Genomic DNA, 21,756 nt, shown 5'->3' with positions numbered 1-21,756 from the left:
CCTGTCATATTGCAAAAGTGAAATCCTTCCAAGCTACTTTCTGCAAATCCCTGTTGATTGGCATTAATTACCTTTCTCTCATGTAATTCTCAATTAATCAAAACCCTGAGCAGTTTTGTGGTGTAACCTTGTCTTCATTGCCCTGTTATCCATCCAAACTCTATGAGAACACCTCGATGAAGATAAGCTGGATCCAAAACAAGCTCTGTATACACCACATGCACCTGATTGTGAATAAATAGTTAAAAAACAGCCTTGGGGTTTAATGAAGTAGTCAAAAATTACCTTTCCCCCAGGGTTTGCACACTCTTCTATCTCTAACATAGTTTTGTGATGCTTTAGGGAAATTCATAATCATGTTCACTCCCCAGTGCAGTGACCACCCTCTATTACATTATTTTATATAAAATGGTCCTGGGAGGAGCCCAGTTTGGCAGTGCAGGATTGCAGCCAGGGCACACTAGGGCTTTCAACTAGAAATACTAAAAAAACAGTGGCTGTTTCTTGGCTATAACTGTGGTGACACCAGTGGCATTCACAGTGACAACCGTCTCCCAAAATTCAGGGCACACGCCACAATAAGGGCTCTGCCAACCTCCCCAGTGGGCACCACTACACCCAAACAGCACCACCAAACTTCACCTTTAATTGCAGTGCATCCTCTCCACCAGGCTGGATTTTTAACCTTATTAGAAAGAAGTAATTGGATTAATCAACCTGTAAAGTTATCGCTCACATCTCCAGAACTCATGCGTTAAAAACCCTCCTGGAACATCACTCATGCATAAATAATTCAAAGGGGGGTTGACTTGAAGTTCCAGGACATTTTTTCAGCATTTTCCAACTAGAGGGGTGTGCTGGGAAGGCCCCCAGGCCAACTCTGCATCCTTTTCATCGCTGAGCAACTGAAGGAAAACAAATTGATTACTGAGGATTTAAATACGCAACGTTTTACCAGCTAAAATTAAATAATTCCATCAATAAGGTTTGTTAGCAAGGAGACAGGAGACACCTGGAGAATGGCACCACGGAGCAGGACAAAGCAGGAATAAATATGTTTAATTAAAATAACTGAAGCTGTGAACAAACATTCACACACCCCCAATTGCTTAATAATGGGAGGCCAAGGAAGGAAAAAACTGCAACGATAGAATGGTTTGGGTTGGAACCACCCTCACAGCCAGGAATTTCTTCCTGGATTTCTTTCATCTCATTGCTGTAATTTCTGGGTATTAGGGAATGTGATTTGTACCTGGCTCTGCTTCTCTGAAGACATCCACACGCCAGATCTCAGCCTTGTACAAAGAGTTACTTTATATTATTGTAGAGATTTTGTCTCTTCTCCCCAGTGAGACATTGAATACGTTTTGATCTTGCAGTCAATAAACTGAAGTTGGTTTAAAACATATTTCCAAGGAAACTCAAGTGAAAGGAGGTTTTAATATACATGTATTTTTAATATATAAAATAGAAGGTACAATGTGGCTGGACAGTCACCTCTGCTTTCCTCCTTAATTCTTTAATTTTCACTAAAATACTGAGATTTTGGCTCTCCAGATCCTCCAGCACTGTTATTCTTTTTTACACCGCACAGAAACTCCCAGGAAAACCATCCCCTAAATCCCATATCCAATCTCCTCTAACAGACATAGGGGAGAAAAAAAAACTTAAATAAGGATGGATACAGGAAAAGCCATCTCCATCAACCCACGACTCCTGAATCTCAGGAGGTGATTTGGGAGGTGATGCCACTGGCAAAACAGACTTTGTGTTCTGCAGGAAGGGTGCAAGGAAGACCAAAATGGCAAAATGCAAGAAGGGCACACAGCCTCACATAAAATAAAATAAAATAAAATAAAATAAAATAAAATAAAATAAAATAAAATAAAATAAAATAAAATAAAATAAAATAAAATTTAAAAATAAAATAAAATAAATAAAATAAAACAAAATAAAATAAAATATAAAATAAAATAAAAAATAAAAAATAAAATAAAAATAAAAAATAAAATAAAATAAATAAAATAAAACAAAACAAAATAAAATAAAAATATAAAAATAAAATAAATTAAAAATATAAAAATAAAATAAATAAAATATAAAAATATATAAAATATAAAAATATATAAAATATAAAAATATATAAAATAATATTAAGATAAAATTAATAAAATAAAACAAAACAAAATGAAATTTAACATAAAAAATAAAATAAAAATATAAAATAAAAACAAAATAAAACGAAATAAAAATTAATATAATAAAATAAAAATAAAAAATAAAAAATAAAAATAAAGCTAAAAATTAATATAAAAATAAAATAAAATAAAAAATAAAAATATAAAATAAAAATGAAAATAAAATGAAACAAAACTAAAAAAATTAATATAAAAATGAAATAAAATAAAAAATATAAAATAAAAATAAAAAGTAAAACAAAATAAAAAATATAAAAATAAAATAAAACAAAATAAATGTAAAATAAAAAATATAAAATAAAAAACAAAATAAAACAAAACAAAATAAAAAAATAATATAAAAAACAAAATAAAACAACTAAAACAAAATAAAACAAAACAAAACAAAACACCACCACCACACCACCATCTTTTCCACCCTTCACCTTCAGGTTTGAATTTCTCCCTGACTTGGCAACATCCTCGGTGCATTAGGCAAATCCAAGGTTATCTCTCCCCTCGGAAGGGCGGATGCTACAGCTGCACACAAACACACAGATCAAACACAGCTCTCATGAACTACTAAAGTGTCCACAGAACAGAGTAACCCAGTCAGAAAGGGAAAATAAAAATAAGATTAAAAAAAAGCCCTCTCGGCCATGGGGTGTTACTCTTGCCCTCCCCATCCCCACAATAAAACCCCTCTGTGTGTCTCCTGCAAAGGAAAACACTCTCATCCCAACAGGAGATGTATTTACTCATACAAACATCCCTCCCTGTGTTACAGGAGCATTTCTTCATTCCTCCCGTTTCGTCATTCCTCCTCTTTCTTCATTCCTCCAAAACACTCCAGGCTACCTCTGGGCACAGGCAGTGGCTGCAGCGTTTTCATGAAGGCAAAGTCTCATCTCCAATTCTTCCCATCATCACACCATCCCAGGGACATCCCAGCTGTAAGATTCCTATTCCCATTACCCATTCCCTGGCTCAGGCCCAAGCAGTTTTGCTCCCAAGACCAGGAAAAGCAGTTCCCATCCAAGGGATGCAATTCCCTTTGGGAAGGACATGCATTTATGTCACACCACAGCTGATGCCACATGCCTTGAAGCCACTGAGTCCCATCAGTGCAGCTTAAGGGATAAACCTGTTTCAAGGTTTCGTTACGCCTACTCTTAACACAGAAAGGGGGGATGCAATTATTATTATTAATTAGCAAAGCAGCAGAACAAATAAAAATATACCTTCAAGTTACAGCAGTTTAAGAGTGCACGAAGACAGCTCAGGAGAGAGGGAGAGCAGCTCACTTAAGTTAGAGCCCAACAGTAACTCAAATCCAGCTCTTCCAAACATTGCACAGCCACTTTTCTCTCTCCTCTAGGGAATGACTTTGTGTTTTGTTAGCAAGATGAATAAAACAAGAGGAAGAAAAATAAACTGAAGAAACACTACATTATCCCAGCTTATTTTGTTGTAAAAGCAAAGCTTTTGCAAATCGTGCTGCCAGTTCAAGTTCAGAATGTACAGAAGACAAAGTTTCTGCCCTTTGTAACAAAATGTTTAGTCCCAATAGATGAGTTTCTTCAAACTCACCAGCCAGTTGTTGGATGGGGACATCTGAATTTGTGTGGTGACTTTTCAGCCACTGCCATGGGCAAACCAGCACATATGATAACCCACAGCATCACTTATATTATGGGTTTGTCCCACGGAACCTACAAATCAGAATGCCAGAATCATTTAGGTTGGAAAAGCCCTCCAAGACCATCAAGTCCAAGAGTTCCTACAGCACCTCCAAGGCCACCACAAATTCATGTCCCCAGGTGCCACATTCACACAGCTTTTCAATCCCTCCACCACTGCCAGGGCTTAAGAACCCTTTTCCATGAAGTTTTCCTTAAAATCCAAGTACATCAGGTGAGGCATTAGGGGTCATGCACATCCATGGATGCAGCAGGAATTTAGGACCCTCTCTGAAGGTGATAGATCAACAAAAAGCAGAGTTGCTGAGCCAACCCATAGTCCCACATAGCTACTCTCTATTTCAGCTGCATTTGGGCAGCAGCAGATTTTTTTCCCGCTGTCCCACACTGTGGTGAAACTGGAGGCTGCTGCAAACTTTTGAACAGATATTTTTAGGTGCCTTCTTAAGAAAAAAAATAACAATCCCTGCACTGATCACTGCATCTGGTCACCATTTATAGCTCTGCAACCTGTGGACCACAAACCTGTGTGTCAGTGCTGGGAAATGCCAGGATGAAGGCTGTGTTGGCATTGCCCACATGCTGCAGTATTTTAACCTTCAATTTGGACAGTTAAAGGCAATTTCAAACTTAGTGCCCCAAATAAGGCCAGTTTTTCAGACAAATAACCACAGCACCTTTTGCCTCTAGAGGCATCCCATTCCAGAACACAGAATCCCCAAATCACAACATGGTTTGGGTTGGAAAGGAACCTTAAAGATCATCTCATTCTACCCCCTGCATGGGCAGGGACACCTTCCACTAGCCCAGGTTGCTCCAAGCCCCATCCACCTGGCCTTGGACACTTCCAGGGATCCAGAGGCAGCCACAGCTTCTCTGCCCAACCTGTGCCAGGGTCTGCCCACCCTCACACAGCCAGCAATTCCTTCCCAATATCCCATCTAACCCTGCCCTCTGGCACTGGGAAGCCATTCCCTGTGTCCTGTCCCTCCATGCCTTGTCCCCAGTCCCGCTCCAGCTCTCCTGGAGCCCCTTTAGGCACTGCCAGGGTCTCTCAGGTGTCCCTGGAGCCTTCTCTTCTCCAGGTGAGCCCCCCCAGCTCTCCCAGCCTGGCTGCATCTCCTTGGCCTCCTCTGGTCCATGTCCTTCTGATATTTGGAGCCCCTGAGGTGGGGCAGCACTGCAGGTGTGTCACCCAACCTACTGAGATGTGAGTTTCTCAGGAGGGCAGGCAGAGCTTGGGGACAACTGCAGGGACAGAGGCAGCTCCAGGAATGCAGCTGCAGAGTTACTAAAGCTCAACTAAGAGGGGAAAATGGTTTCCATCATATCCCAAATGTCTCCATTTGGATCAACTCCCTCAGCTCACTAAAACCACAGAGGTAGTGCTGACACTCATTTCCCCAGCAATTTCAGAATTCCAGATATAAGTCTCAAGCTACCACAACTACTGGAAAATAATCCATGAAAATAAGGCATAGTGAACTCAGGTACAGGATGTTTGATGAATAAAATAAGCCCCAACCACTGACTTGATGACTATAACACTGAGGCTTATTTTTGATCAGAGAACCATGCCCTAACCTCTCTTCCTCCCAGAGTGTGGACATTAGGGTGCCTTTCACCCTAAAGACATGCCCACCCTCCTCCCTCACCAGCCAAGCTGGATACCAAACTCGTCAGTCTTTGCCACCGTTTCCATTTCCCTCCTCCCTGTGGCACCTCTCACCTTGTTGTTCCCTCATAAGCCTCTTTCTCCCTGCAAGGACAGCAGAGAGCCCTTATCAGAGCATTATTAAAGGCACTGTCAGAGCACAGCCTCCCAATTCCCAGCCGTGGTGGAGATAAGACCCACTTTCTATAAACAAATGGTACATTTAGAACTACCTTAGTAAGGGCAGAGACTCGAATGTGAGAAGAGCAGGGTCTATCAGAGCATCAGTGAGACAGATTCAACCTCAGAAAGGCAAATATTTGCTTTCTGCTCCTCTCCCGTGTCCTTCCTGTGTTGTGTTTGCAAAACAATGTTGCTTCCAGATGCAGAGCTGAAAGAGGGTTCCAGCAACAACTGCATCACGCTGGAAAGCCACACACCACACAGGCCTGCAGAGCAAATCCAGCCCAGCCCAGTGCCCACCCCCCTGATGGGTTTTCCTTGATGCTTTCAGTCACTTGAGAGGGACTTGGGACAAGGGATAGAATCATAGAATCGACTGGGTTGGAAAAGCCCTCTGAGATCATCAAGTCCAACCCTTGGTCCAACTCCAGTCCCTTTACCAGATCATGGCACTCAGTGCCACGGCCAAGCTCAGTTGAAAAACCTCCAGCATGGAGGGACCTCCAGGATGGAGAGTCAGGACACAGGGAATGGCTTCCCAGTGCCAGAGGGCAGCGACAGACGGGATTTTGAGAAGGAATTCTTAATTGTGAGGGTGGGGAGGCCCTGGCACAGGCTGGGCAGAGAAGCTGTGGCTGCTCCATCCCTGGAAGTGTCCAAGGCCAGGCTGGACATGTCTTAGAGCAAGCTGGGATTAGTGAAAGGTGTCCCAGCCCAGGGCAGGGGTGCTGGAACGAGATGATCCTTAAGGTTCCTACCAGTCCAAATCCTCCTGTGACTACTGGATTCCCCTACAGAGGTGCTGCAGAAGTCCCTGTATTTCCATGCTCCACCAGTTGCTGGCATTCCAGCTGTAGGAATGTGGATCTGAGCTCCAGCCCAGCACATTTTGGAGAAGCCACCTCAGTCGGATCACAGCACTGCCCAGGTGTTTCCAAGGTCTGCAGGGACAGCACCAACAGCCCCAGCAAAGCAGGGGACAGTGTGGCTGTCACTGACAGGCACAGCATGTCCACAAAGTAAGCTCCTTCAGACTGCCAGCTCTGATGTCCCAGTGAGAAATCGCAAGGGACTGCTTTTCACAACAGCCCTTCTCTTAACCCGTTTAAAAGGCATTTTATCCTGTTCTCAGAGGACATTTCCCCTCTGTCCGGCTCCAGCAAAGCTCTGTCAAAAGTCTGGGCTCCCTTTGAAAGGAAGCCAGCAAACCTCAGCATCCCCACAGCCCAACTCCAGCCAGAAACACCAGCTGGAAAAGCTCAGGAGCTGGGATTTCCCTGTCCCTCCAACACTCCTGAGCTCCCTCAGGATCTGCATGCGCAGGAGAAAACCCACATCTCATTTTGCACTGACACTGGGGAAAGAAAGCCACAAATCTCTCCTCATCACAAGATATAAATGGATAGAGGCTGCTCTGGCAGCAAGACAGACTGCCACAGTTAATATCATTATCACTCCTAATGCATGCTTTATCACCACAGTAAATTTATCCACAGCATCACACACCCAACCTGCAGAAATAAAATGGAAGAGGCATCCCCAGAAAAGGCTTAGATACCCCAGAGTGGGGAGTTTTGTGAGCCTGTGGAAGGGATGTTGAACACAAGCAGAGTTCAGAAGCCACTCACCCCAAGTAGGGGAGCTCAGGGCTCCCCACTCTGGGGGGCTCACAGCCCTCTGTCCCAGTCCAGCAGGTGGGACCAGTTTATCCCTGTGTGGGGGTGACCAAAGCTGTCCATTCTAAACCCTCCATTCATTGCCCACAACTGTTCCCAATGGCCCATTGGCAGCAGCTGCCCAGGGCACACCTGAGCCCTCAGGCTGGGAGCTGGCTGGGAAAGAAGCCTGGCAGAGGAGCTGGGACAACTCCCCTCCAGGGACTCCTTGGCACCTCCACACCCACCTGAGGGCTCAGCTCTGCTCAGGGGCCACCAACCATTCCAAAATCCCCCCTGACTCCCAGAGTCAGATCCCCCAGGGTGGAACTCCCTGCCCTGGGGGAGGCACTGGGGGCTCCCACCTGCACCTGACGGGATGGAATCTGGGGGTTTGGGGACTTGGGGGACAACTCAGTGGATCCAGAGGAGGAGCAGAACCTCAACAGGAGGAGCCCCCCACTCTCCACCAGACTGTGCCATCATCTGCACCAACAGGTTTGTCCCTTCCTTTTTCTTTGCACTCGGAGGAACCACGTGGGGCTCAGCACAGGGGCCACCAAACCCCCCTGTGTTTGTGCCCCAGGGGGCTGGGTTAGACTGCTGGGCTTGGGGGTTAAACCCAATTTCTCCTTGTGCCACTGCATTTATTGTAATATTGTTATTAAATTGCAACTCTGACTTATAATCTCTTTTGTGTTGGGTTCGTTTCTCCTGCCAGTTTTACCTTTAAACCAGCACACTCCCTCAGCAAGGCTTGTGTCTGGTGGGAAGGACAAGATGGGATGCAGCTGCAGGACATCACCACCAGTTGGTTACTTAAGCAACACCTGAATCCTGAAGACACCCATCAAGATTTCAGGTGTCACCTCAGCCCCACAAATGGCTGATTTAGTGGCTAAAGGCCACTGCTATATTTCCACACCCACACTCAGTGCAGTGAGGGGTTAGTGGGATGGAGGAGGTCCCATCCACCCCCTCACTGCTGGTTTATTACCAGACCACAAGATCCAGATGTGCTTCTCTGGTGGCTTTAGCTCTTCTTAAACTCTGCCTAGAAATAAAGGGTGAAAAAAGCCATGTCTCCATTTTTAACTGGCTTGCTTCCACAAAACAACTTTAACATCTTTAATGCATCTCCACCATCTAACAAGGATCCTGTGGATGGGCCCTGCAGCTCCCAAGAGGCTCCTGCAAGCCTCAGTCACGGACAACTGTGTTAACACAGCAGCCAGCTTTCAAATCAGACATAAATTATGCACAAAGCCTGTAAGAGACAAGGGTCAGTGCTGTTTATGGGGTTAAAGCAGGTGAGGCAGACACAGACAGGGTGTCTTCCCTCTCCTGGGGTGTTTCAAAAGCCCTCCAGCTTTCAAATTATGAGCCCTGGTTCAGACCACATCCAGCTGATGGGCTGCCTCTCTCAGGCCTTGGCCTCTGTATTTTGCTCTGTCCTGACTTGAAAAATTATGTATGTTTTGTGTGAGCAGGAGGAATGGAGCTAAGTCCTTCCAACTGGCCTCTTCCCTTCCTGACAAATTAACTGCATTGAAGTTTTTCCTGACTCCAGGACAGGTTTGTCCAAGTCCCAGATTTATTTTAGGTCTTCCCAACTTTCTGGCCACTTCCCAAGCATCTAAGAGAGAAATGATGCATCAGCAAGACCACCTTCCTGCCCAACCTGGTGCCATCACTCCTGAGTCATCCACAGACCACATAAGCATCACACACGACTTCAATCCATCAGGGCTGCAACATCCACTGCTACTGCTTCAGAAATTCCTCTGGAGTCATTCCTAGGATACAAGGATCATTCAGAGTTCAGAGCCCTCAGTGACCAACTCACCAAACACCCAGAGGTGTGCAAAGGAAAATGATTTATCTAGACAAGCATCAGGGCGAAGTGTCTTCCAGCTATGTCTGTAACTGCACGTAGAAACAGAATTTATCAACAGAAATGCATCCAAAAAATGTCAGTGTACTGGCTTAAGAGCTTGAAGGCAGAAGAAACAAGACTTTAACCAGAGGAAGGTGTAAACTTGCTTGGTAAAGATACTTCAAGCTTATTGTAAGGTGGCTCTTCAAAGATGAGAATTTGGGAACTACTCTGAAAACAAGAGTGGATTTTATGCTGTGGGAGAAGAGCAATGGAGTCCATGGCTACAGGCATAAACACAGCATTAAAAACCACCTAAACCTGAATGATCACTCAAATGGCTGGTTTCAAAAATAACAACAAAAGGTTGAAAACCTTGACCCCTGTACAGAAACCAGCAGCAGTTCCAGCACATCCCAAAGGTGGTTTTTTCCCCCAAAGTACTGCCCATGCAGCACAGCTCCTCTTCCCATTTCCAGGTGTCTCTGACATTTCTCCACCATGTTGGACACTCCCACCAGCACAGCAAATTGCAAGACACAGCCAGCTGAGCTGCAATATGAAATTAAGACAGAACTGTTGTTGCTGAACTCCAGTAGGATTACAGAACTATTTTTAATAAGGGGTTTAATAAGCTTTAGGCAGAGTAAGTTGCTTTTGCTCAGCTCACATGGCTGCAAAGACAAAACCCTGCACAAAGCAACAGCCACAAGTTGCTTGACAGAACTTGCAGCACTGAAAATTATGGAGTTACCTCTTAAGGAACATGCTCTTTTGTTGTCTTTGAAGGAAAGGTTTATATACTACAAACTTAAGCATCAAGGTTTGGCTTTCTCACACTTTTAGAAGATCACATTTCTGCAATTTCTTTTGCTGTTTTGGCCACGACTCACAGGAACAGGAATGTGCTACACAGAAGGTCTGTGCTAAACACTGAAACCTGGATTTATAGATTAATATCCTTCTGTCTTTATGTACTTAAGATGCACAGCATGGGGTGGACACCTCCTGAGCTGGGAAACTCCCACACCAGGTTGTCCATCTCCAGCCAACACTTGTCACCAAGAGCAGGTCAACAGCTCTCAATACCCTCCATTCCAACACTCCCAGCTACCCACAAAGGCCACATCCCATCATCCATCAGACACATCCCAAAGACAACAGGTATCCACAGCCCTGGACATCTGGGTGACATCCCAGATCACACACACCTCTTCAAAGTCTTTTAGTACCAGCACTTTCTTATTCTATAAAAAAGAGAAAAAAGAAAGCAAATCCACTCTGAACCTGGGAAAGGGTCAGCACAAAACATTTAAAATTATAAATAATTATTAATTACTTCTGCCCTGAGAATGTGACTCCCTCCCCCATCACTTAGCACACTCTCTATTGTCTGAAAAGCGTTTAACTGGAAGTGGGTCATGTCTCCTGGCATTACTAAATCTTCCCAAATTTCCCCCGATTAGTCAAAGGCAATATCCTCTCTGACATCTGAGTGATTGAGGTAGTGTGTAATGCCATTTTTCCCCTGAATGAGCCACATCAAAGAGGGTTATAAGCAGAGAGATGGCATGCTGGATAAAACAGCCGCCAACAGATTGTTCCCAAAGTACTACTGAGTAAAATTATATTGTTTTGTTGGAAGGTTTTTGCTTTAGAAACGTTCAGGCTTCAGGACTGAATGTGGAGAGACAAGATGCTACAAGGATGAAACCTCTCTAGTTATGAGCTGTGTGGTCCACTAGTTAAAACACTCCTGTGCATGAAAATCAGAGGGGATTTCTATCAGCCACAACATCCAGTCTGTTCTTCACACAGGGGCATCAAAACCCACCACGCTGGAGAATAATGACAGCCTAAATTTGGGTAATATCTCACAAATTGTTAAATATTAAAGCAGAATCATCTGAAACTAAAAAGAGGGTAAAAAACAGAAAATTAGTAACTAAAAAAATAGAAAACACCATTAAAAATTGGGATATAACCCCAAGCAATCACTCAGGCAAAAACATCACCCTTTGGAGCAGAAGGATGCAGGGACTCTGGAAGGATGCTCAGCTGGGACAATTGCTGCTCCAGGGACTGGAGCTGGGGCTGAACTCCCTCCTCACAGGAAAAGAGTTGGAGCTCTTAAATAATTGTCAGGCTGGTGATTAGATGAGATCCGGGCAAAGTTTAGTCAGTAACAGCAGGGTTTGCGTTCTGATGATTTACCTCACGTGACCTTCCAGGGCTGAAACTTTGCACCAGAGCAAAGACTGTCAGGAGGCAGCACCCGCTTTACTTAAAAAAAAAAAAAAAAAAGAAAAAAAAACACAAACCAAACAAACAAAAAAACAAAAAAACAAACAAAAAAACAACAACAACAACAAAAAAAAAACCAACCAAAAAACCCCCCACAAAATTAAAAATAAACAGATTTTTAAAAAACAAAATAATGGAATTTTGCAGACCATACAGACTTTCTGAAACTGCCAAACAGAACAGTCTGTTTCTGAGAACATTGTTGTTTTTTTTTTCTTTTGTAAATACGTATTTCTGCATCACACTCTTTTTATCTTTGGATAATAAAAAGAGGGGCCCTGTGGAGGTTGGGTGAGAACACTGTTTCTTCTACTGGATGCTGGACTTTGGGATGCAAACCTCTGGGTTTTGGTTTCCTCTGGTGCATGGGGAGGGAAAGTCTTGCAGCTCATTTTTTCAGCCACCCCACCTTCTCCAGCACGGAGTGTCGGGTGCTGAAAGGGGAATTCAAGAGGGTTTCATCACTAAAGATGATCAGAGCCACGCTGATGGTCAAACAAATGGGCAGCTCAGGTTTCCCAAAGCTGGGCAGCACTGGGAGGGATCTCCTAAAATATGGGGTGCAAACACAGCCATCACTCACCAGAACAGCGGCGGGGAGGGCAGAGTGAGAGATGAAGATTAGCTCTGACAGCCTGACTGCGTTTATTTTGGCATGGCAAAAGCACACGAGGCTTCAAAGCAGCTCCGGATGAGCAGGAGAAGGGCCGGGTTGCCCCGAGGCTGAAACCCACATCCCTTCGTTCCTGCCACCGGTTGCGCCCAAAGCATCAGCCCCTTAACCCTGAGCATCAGCGTTTTCGAGAATTGAGATCTGCAAATTTAAGACACCTAGATTTTTCTCCTTCTTTCTCCCTCCTTTTTGTTTATTTTTACATGAAGTGTTTTGTTTTAAGAGCTCTGCCTCCATCCCCTGCGACAGGGCAGATGGAGCAGAAGCATTTCCTCTCGCCACTCTGCACAGGGAGGAACAAGTTATCTCCTTGCTGGGGCAGGCTCCAAACAAAACAAAAGCTTTAGAATGGAAAAGAAAAGAAGGAAAAAAAACAGAACAAGCAGAAGGAAAGGAGAGCATCAGATTTCAAACCTGGAATACCATAGGGTTTACAGGAGCAAGACACAAGCTTCTTATCTCTCTGGATAATGTATTTATAATGCCCAGGGCCATGAAACTCGTGCTATGGGAAAGCCAAGGGCAGGTCCATCACCCTGAGACTTCTGTCCCCTGCAAGAATTGGGAGAAACCCCCAATATACAGAATAGAGGAGTCCCTGCAGACAGCCCTGAGGGCAGCTCTCCACCAGCCCCCAGGCAGGAAGTTCACACCTCATGCAAACTTGGCTTCCAGAAGAGTTTTTCAGTGCTGTTAAAGGTCTTCTTTCACCCAAAGCACACCTTGTTGGTACCACTAACTTCAAGATGGCAGTGCTGGTGTTCACAGTCCATCCAAGCAGAGAAGGGATTTATTCCAACGCCAGGCAAGGATGTGAGGCAAGAGGACAGCACAGTGACACAGAACACCCACCAAGCCCTGGATCAGTGGCACTTGGTCGTCAATTTCCTTCCTTATTTCACTTCTTACCACCACAGCTACAGAAAGGCTGGTGAGATTCACACCAGTATTCCCACACCAATATTCCCACATCTACCTCCCACCCAGGTCTGTGAGACTCTGGAGCAGAACCTTCTTCTCCCACAACTTGTTCCCAGAACAGGACACATCATCCTATCAGGAAATGTGGGACCAATCCAAGACCAGAGTGGTCCAGCACTGCCCTGTGAGAGCCACCTCCAGCTCTCCATCCCCATCCCATCAGGAGACTGAGTGTCCTGGACTGAGCCTCACACCCCCAAGCATTCAGTGGGCACCACTCCTCCACCCCAGGTGGACATCATCCTCACTGCCCAAGAAACAGCAATACCCACAGCACCCACCTTATCAGAGCTCACAGTAATTAAGAAACACAAATCCACAAGGAGTTACTCAGCTTAATTAGATTGAAAATTATAGCTTCTACCATCTCAGCATCTCTCCATCCACTCAGTGCCTGAGATATGCTTACACTGACTTTCTGCTGGCTTGGGGTGTAGCAACAAGGACCGGCTCCACAGCAGGCACGGAGATCAGATTTTTTTAATTTTTATTTCTTTAAAATTAGCATTTTCAAAGCTCATTTGATAACACACACGTCAGCAGCCCCAGCTGCCTGCTCACATCCAGCCTGCTTGGATATTTGGCAGCTGAAGGTTTGCCTGAACCACCCGAAATGATCCCTGTGGGTCTTCCTAAAGAAGCCGGACATTCCCGTGATTTTTAAAAAGCCATCTTTAAATATATTAAGGGTCCTTTTTCCTTTGAAGAGCACTGACTTGCCAGGCCACGTATCTGACACTAACATGTCATTTTGATAAGTAGTGGCCGTGATTCACCCACAACACATCCTGCTCCCTGTAAATGGTAGTTAGCACATCCTACCAGCACCTCACACCTCAGTGACACTTTCGTCAAGAAGCTTGGGCAGTGACTCACAGGAAGGGTGAAGGTACAGATTAGCTGGGCCTGAGTGCCCCACCGAGGTGTGGAGCCACCAAGGGAAACAAATCCCTTCGTGGAGCCCACGGGGCAGCCTGTGGTCCAGCAGGATGGGAAGTGGTCACAAGCTGAAAGGGCTGGTCAACCTCAAGCGTGGAAAAGGCATGTTCTCAAGGAATAGTTAAGCTGGAAGCACGTGGCAAACAGACTCATGAATGAGAGCCAAGAGGAACATGAAAAAAATCAGGATGGGCAGGTGGACACAGGTTGCCTGGAGAAGTAGGTTGGGCAGAGAAGCTGCGGCTGCCCCAACCCTGGAAGTGTCATAGGCCAGGCTGGACAAGGCTTGGAGCAACCTGGGATAGTGGAAGGTGTCCCTGCCTATGGCAGGGGGTGGGACAACATGAGCTTTCAAGTCCCTCCCAACCCAAACCATTCTGGGATTCTGTGACACAGCACAAATCTCCTGTTGAGGAGCCACGTGGGCACCAAACACCTGGAGCACACAGAGAACACCAAGTCACCCCACGGGCACCACCACCAATGCCAAAATGGGGAACACACAAGGAAGGAGGTGATGGCTGTACATTAAGGAGGACATGGACAGGGTATCCCACAACCTGCCTTGCACCATGAACAGTTTGAGGGGAGGCAGCAAGAGATTTTCTAAGTGCTGCTGTTGATCTGCTGAAATTGCCAGAGCAGAGTCTGAAGGTCCCAGCAGCACCACCAGCTTCATATGGACAAACACAGGGGACTAAAAGTCAGTACTACAAAAAACTATTCATGGAGAAGAAAAAAAAATAACTTTTTTTAAAAAATCAGAGGGGATTCAGTTAAAAGTGGTGCAGGACTGTGGCATGGCAGGCCAGAAGTACATCCCACCATTCTGCATCATGCCACGGATTTGGAGCCATAACCTGCAATTCAGGGTTTACAGATTACATTACTTGTAGTTCTTGTGCTAAAGCCCAGACTTTGACCCGTTTAACCCATTCCCATGACTCGCTGGTTTCAGTCAGCTGGAGAAGACTTTGGACAGGGGCAAAACAAGGACAAAAGGAGAGCACAGCTGAAGAAAAAGTCACATTTCCAGGCAGCAGGCTCTTCCCTGTAGGGATGCTCCTCTCCAAACCCTCTGCATACCACAGGAAGGGCAAAGAGCAGAAACACCAAGGATTTAACAGTGTCCTTAGTAAAAGTGATGAGTTTACCACGACCCAGGCAACACATTGAAGAGTGTTCAAACAAGGAAGGCCACATGAAGCTCATCACCCACCAAATCCAGTCCTTCCCGGCCCTGCCATCATCTCTAGACAGTCCCTGGTCACACTGAAAGGATCAAGTTAAGCTAAAACCCAACCCAACCCCACAGGATGTGTCTTACACCATGCCAGAGGTAACACGGGGGCAATTGCTTTACAACCAACTGGAGACACAGAAAGCTCACTGGGAATTTTTCCCAGCTTTGCTAAAGAGCAAACTCTTCACTAAAGTGTTTTGCAAACATTCCAGGTGTCTGCCACAGCTTGAGGTTTTGCTGCAATAACAGCAGTCATTTTCCTGACCTGAATTGTAGTTCACACCAATATTCCTTTAAGCACCACAAAATGCCTCTGTTTGCAGAGAGGGTCAAAGATCAGACAATAACATGACACAAAAACACCCAACTCAGGGTTTCATCTATGCTACCTGATATTTATTGCACTGCTGGCTAAGTTGGAAGGTCCAAAGTCCACCTTCATGCTCAAGTTAGGCTGCTCTTGTAGATTCCTTGCTGGGCAACTCTCTCAGTGAGACTACATGACTCCTTTTCTGAACAGAGCTACAAATTCATTGGTGTGTAAATTAAAAGCCCAACGTGTCCAGAACTGCACTGCATTACAGCAAACTTAGATCAGCTCCAAACATACACACACACACATTTACATATGTATAAAAACACAGACACAAACACACAGAGCTTTCTTTCCTGGTCACCAGAAGAGAGTCATAAATTCACATTCAGGGTCATTATTTTCCATGTCTGGTAACTGGCAGCAGAAACCAGTAACGAAGCAAAAACCCTCCCATGTAAATACAAATAACCTCAGTTAAACTCCTCCCTTGGTGCAGAGAGGGGTAGGAATGACTCATCCCACCCCATCCCACAAGAACCAGCACAAGCCTGAGGCTCTGGACCCACTGATGTTCCCAGGTTTACATCCTTCATCCTGGAGTTAACCCAACAAACCACAACAACTTGGGTTTTCATGCACTGGGATTTCCACACCCTCAGATTCACACCCCTGAAACAGTATCAGGATAGGAACTCTTAAAAATAATGTTTTAAAGGCAAACTGATTAAACCCAACAAGCAAGAGGGCATACAGCTGGAATCCAGCTAATTAATCCCTCCTGGAGTCATTCCTGGGGCTGTGCCCCAGCACCTGCACTGAGCTCCACGTTCCTTGGCTCAGTGGCTCTGATATAACCCGAGCACAGGGGCTATTAACTGCACAACTGAAATGAAAAACTGCACAAACAGAAAAGAAAATGGAGTTATTTTTGCAGCACAAAGCCCCTGGAGCAACGTGCCCTGCAGTGCCAGGGGGGCACCCACACCATGCCAGACACAGGGAGAGCTCCAGCCCTCTCACTCCCACCAAGGGAGGGAAATGTTCCCAAGGCCACAATCTCTCCCCTCGCTACTAAGGCCACAGGTGCAGTGGACTGGAGGGTATTTATCTCCTTTCACTGCTCCGTGCCATCCCGGGGAAGCCGAGGAGGCCCCCGAGCTGCTGCGGCGCTGGCCATGCCCTTGGCACGGTCCCCAGCTGCAGAGAGCTGGCTGGAGCAATCATATTTTACATTTCAATGATTTCCTCTCTGCGACTGCAGCTCATAATGAGGCAGGATCAGGAGGAGCCCGGGGATGCCGACGGATCCGGCTCCTTCCTTGAATAAAAATCCCAGTGTGGCCTCCAAGCTGTCCCTGCCCTTTGTGGAATGACCCAGACTTGTTCTCATAATCTCAAATACAGGAGAAAAAAGCCAAAAACCTTCAAGTATAAACTGCTTTTCCTCACTGCAATGGTAGTGGCAGGAGTTCAGGAGCTCTGCAGAAGAGGTCCTGTGGGTGTCCTGGGACTGAACCCCAAACATACCCTGTCTCTCACTCCTATTCCCAGAAATTTGTTCTACACAATCCACAGAAAATCTTCTCTCTCCTTCCCAGCTGCTGCTCAACCCTAAGCCAGCACACAGGCACATACTACAGATGAATCCTCCCCAAGCCTTGAAGGATAAATCATTTTCAGAAGGTTTTATGCCAGAAGGTTTATGCCAATTCATTTATTCAATCAGTGTGTGATCACATTGGCAGCATTTATTCACTTTTGAAAAGTTTCTCCCCAGGGTTAGAAATCACCAATTCATTCCAGCTACTTTATTTAATACAACTTTAAGTGAAAACCAGAGAGTTTGCTATACCCAACACTAACCATTAGAAGAGGATTTTTTTAATGCATTAAGTTCTATTATCTGTTAGAAAATACTTGGTAAGTAACAGTCCCTTTGCACAATGGGAGAAAAAAGGATAGTATAAAAAATAAATACCCTGGTTTCTTATTTACCCAGACCTTGCAAACCTTCTGGAGAGCATATCTTGAGCTGCACAACAACACCCCAGGAGCAGAAAGGCACAGCTCATTCCCTCGCTGGCAGAAACACAGTTTTGCAGGAGGTTCAGAGGCTATACTTAAAAGAACAATTAACATATTTTAACAGGCACCTTTAAGAGAGCAGAACATCCAGAAGCCAAGCAATTATGGTTGGTTTAATCATACGCAAAGCTCCACCTTACAATGTAACAAAGGCCAGCCATGCAAACAACTCTAATTTCTGCTTTAATGCTGCAAATCAACCCTCTGCTGGAGATGGCACCTTCCGTGGGCGATGTCCTCGCTCCATCCTGCCCAGCACCCAGCTCAGGGAGCAGAGCAACCCCGTTACCTCATTACAGGGGAGTGCTGGCACCTGCACGGGCTCACGGGGATTGGACTGCAGCTACCTGGGCTGCAGCTGAGCTGCACCAGCAACAGGTCTCTTTGGAGGGCTCTGTCTGGAGAGGAAGGAAAAATCTCTGCATGCACGGAGCTGCCTTTGCCCCCTGCTGCAGGTAAATGGGGTTTGAGAAACTCCCCTGCCCAGCAGCAAACAGTTTGTCTGCAGTGTCACAGGAGTGTGGCAGAGCAGGACCAGCCCAGACAGAATTAGAAAGGTGGGTTTTGGGAGAACTAGGTGATACACACACACATTTCTCCATCTGGAACAGGTTTTTGCCAGCTGGAATCCTTGATGCCACTACCTGCCCTACTCCTCTTGCACATGGTGGTGGCCACCAGCATCCAGGACCAGGTCTGAACCCCTTGCCACACAGCTCCTCTTCTGCTGGGACACACACTAAACTCCTCTGTGCTCCTGCCATAATATAAATCCACAGTCAGATAAACCCCAAAGTCACTGGGTAAAGCACTGGGAGTGAGAAGAGTATTTGAATGGTCTCTCCATAACTACTTACCCAAGTGGAGTCCTACATGCTTGAAGGTTGATGCAGTTTTGGAACTACTCTGATGCTCATAATTAGGCACAGCTATTCATTATCTTGTTTGATGGGGGCTATTAACCACCAGTCAGCCCTGATCTTAAAGGGGCATAGTGAGACATCACATGGAGAGGGTCTCCACAAGCAACTCAGAGCTGCTGGTGTTCCCAGGATGGGTTCATCTCTAGTTTAAGTGCTCCTCAGGGCAATGCCCACGCTGACACACCAAGTTCATCAGCCTGATGATGAACCTATGCACCAAGAAACTACTACATGTCCCTACAAGGTCCCAGAAAATCTTCTGGAAGCATCATGTGGGAGTTGAGGGCTCTCTGCTCAACACACATCAGCTCCCATGGTAGTCCAGTAGGAGGGACAGGTAGGAAGACCTGAGCAGTCCCACTGGGACACTCCAAAGTGGCTCCCCAGCAGTTTCTCTCATCCTGGTTCAAGCAGGACGAGGAAGGATGGTGAGGGAGGAACTGTTGTGGCTGCTAATGGAACACCACACATCGGATCAATCAGCTCTTAGCAAGACACTGTATTGATTCCAGCAAGCCGGATCATCCGCCCTCCCTTCCTCTGCATCCTCCCTCAAAAAGCCTCATCCCCACCCTGCCAACAAGGCAAATCTGGGAGGCCCCAGCTCTGTGCTTAGAAAGTCACCTCCTGCACAGAGGGGATGTGCAAGTGAGCACCAGGACCCTCCTTAATGCCAGAGATCAACACATCCCCCACCCCTCAGGGACCTCTGACAGCAACCAGCACCACCAGACTCAGCATCTCGAGGCTGTTGTGACTTTTAAGCCTTCTTTGCTCTCTTCTTCTTGTGTTCTCAAAGTCACAGGAAACATTTCCCTGCTGCTTCAAAGCCCAGAGCTGGCAGAGAGGCCCCATGCAGCAGACAACTCAGCAGGACAGTCCTAAATTTCACCATGACTCAGCTGCACAGGTGACCCATGTGGATTCAAGACATCACCCGTGGCCCCACCACTTACCAGAGAAGCTGCATCCCTAAAATGCTCCTGCTGAAACACCCACTCTCCTTGAAAATCTTTGTTGTTGCCAAAAATAAATCTAAAATTTACAACACACACAGGTTGTCACCAAACCCCCATCACTTCCCAAGAGCCTCATCCAAAAGTTCTTGTACAGCAACAGGATGCCAAGCAATGCTGCAAGAGGCACCTTACACCTGTTCAGCAGATCAACAGGAATATAACCCTAACCAGGTTAGCACAAAAAGACAACACAGGTTAACTGCCTGCTCATCAAGTTAAGAATCAATTAACCAGGTGGTTTTAACCAGCCCAAAGACAGGGATAACACAGCACTTGGAGCCAGCCTCCCTCCTCCCCAGGGATGTTTCCCATCACATCCATGCACTCATCCAAAGAGATGCTGTGGTTGGCACGTCAGAGCAGTTTAGCCAAGGATTTTCACAGGGAAAAAGCTTTTCCAAAACTGAGACTTTGCTTTTAAAGTGCTCCTGAGAAGGACTGAAGTCAGCCCGCTCACAGACAGCCCCACTCAATCCAGCAGGGCTTCTGCAATTCCCACAGGTTCAAAGGAGGAGATGCCAGATCCACAATTCATCCTGCATCCATTTCAAAACAAGGGCCAAAAAAAAAAAAAGTGCCAACTCTCAAAAAGAGAAGGTCGCAAAATAGGTTACAGAAGCAGAAATCTGCAACAAAGATAAGCCCAGGAGACAAAAAGCGGCTCCCTGAGAGGGCTGGTGCCAACCTGGCAGCATCTCCATGCTGACCACGGCCACAGGAAGACTTTAAAACACTAAAATTCTCATTATTACAATACATGACTCTGGCACTCTACAGTCTTTCAGCAAAACCCATTCTCAAGCCAAGCACTTTTCCCGATGAGCCCCTGCCTGGTGTTATTGATGGGTTTTACAGAGCACATTCCCTGGATCCCGCCGCCCGCAGCGCTCCCGGGTAGCCTTAGGAAGATGCAGAGCACAGGGAGAGGGCTCTCTCCGTGTCAGCTCTTGCTCGGAACCGGGCGGATCTCCGGGTGGGTGAGAGGAGCACTTTCATCGGGACAACTCAATCAGCAAAGATCTCTCCGGACACAAACCTCTCGCTGAGAAGAGGGAAGGAAAGCCCCGAACTGTGTGGGATGCATCCACAGCCCGGTCTGGCCAAGGACTGGGAATACCCAACTATTGCACAGGTATAAAATAAAAACGACTAAAAAAAAAAAAAGAGAGAAGAAAGAAAGAAAAAAGGAAAAGAAAAGAAAAAATACCAGCGATATGTGGTCTAGATCCCAGGCTCTGTTAAAAAATAGCACCTGAGCCTCCCACTAACCACAATAGGAGTAAATCTGTGTCCCTCTGAGCGCAGCGCCCAGCCAGGCCACCAGCCATGTCACCTTCCTCGGCTGCCATGAGGAAACGGGTGCGTCCCATCACACCCCTGCCAAGGGATCACATCCAGGAGTTGCGGAACAAAAAGGACTCTGGAAACCCGGCGCGCCGGGAGCGTTTTGGTGAGTTAAGGCACTTGTAGGGACTGCGTTTTTCTCTCCTTCCACACCCCGTGGCTAAGAATACGGGGGAAAAAATTATTCCAGGAGGATCTGGGGAGGCTGAAAGTATTTTATCGGCGCGGGTGACGGACCGCACGGAAAGCGAGGCCACCACCGCGACCCACGGGCGAAGTTCACCCTTTCCTGCAGAGAACCCGGGTGGGTAAAACCGCGGGAGGAGACCAAGAGAGGACGGGAAGGGATCGGGAGGGGACTGGAGGGCACCGGGACCCCCGTGGGGATGCGGTGGGTGCCCCCTCCCCACCCTGCGCACCTGCGGGCGCCGTCGCGGCGGGTGCGGGGAAAGTTGCGGGTCCCCTCCAGGAGTGGGAAACAGCCCCGCCCGAGATCCAAGGGAAACACAGGCACGAAAAGAGACCCCTTCTCCCCGCTCACCTTGGTGTAGAGCTGTGCGGTGGACATGGCCGGGGCGGGCAGCGCTAGGCGCGGAGCATGGGGGCGGCGGGCGGCCGGACCGACAGCCGGGCGGACGCACGGACACGCCGACCTTTACACCCGCCACGGCCGGCCGGGGTGCG

General features: G+C 46.6%; 1 protein-coding gene across 2 annotated transcripts in view; it reads right to left on the bottom strand.

Moving 5' to 3' along the window:
* MYO5B (myosin VB) overlaps positions 1-21,756 on the bottom strand; it is a 172,605-nt gene extending 150,849 nt beyond the window's left edge. For both annotated transcript variants that reach the window (XM_071580010.1, XM_071580011.1), the window contains exon 1: positions 21,614-21,756. In XM_071580010.1, coding sequence (XP_071436111.1) covers positions 21,614-21,640 — 27 coding nt within the window. In that variant the 5' untranslated portion in view covers positions 21,641-21,756. The remainder of the gene's footprint in view (positions 1-21,613) is intronic.

This window comes from Pithys albifrons, chromosome Z (assembly GCF_047495875.1).
Source record: "Pithys albifrons albifrons isolate INPA30051 chromosome Z, PitAlb_v1, whole genome shotgun sequence".
NCBI classification, from domain to species: domain Eukaryota; kingdom Metazoa; phylum Chordata; class Aves; order Passeriformes; family Thamnophilidae; genus Pithys; species Pithys albifrons.
The sequence above is the reverse complement of the archived record's forward strand: the minus strand, read 5'-3'. Positions and strand labels throughout refer to the sequence as shown.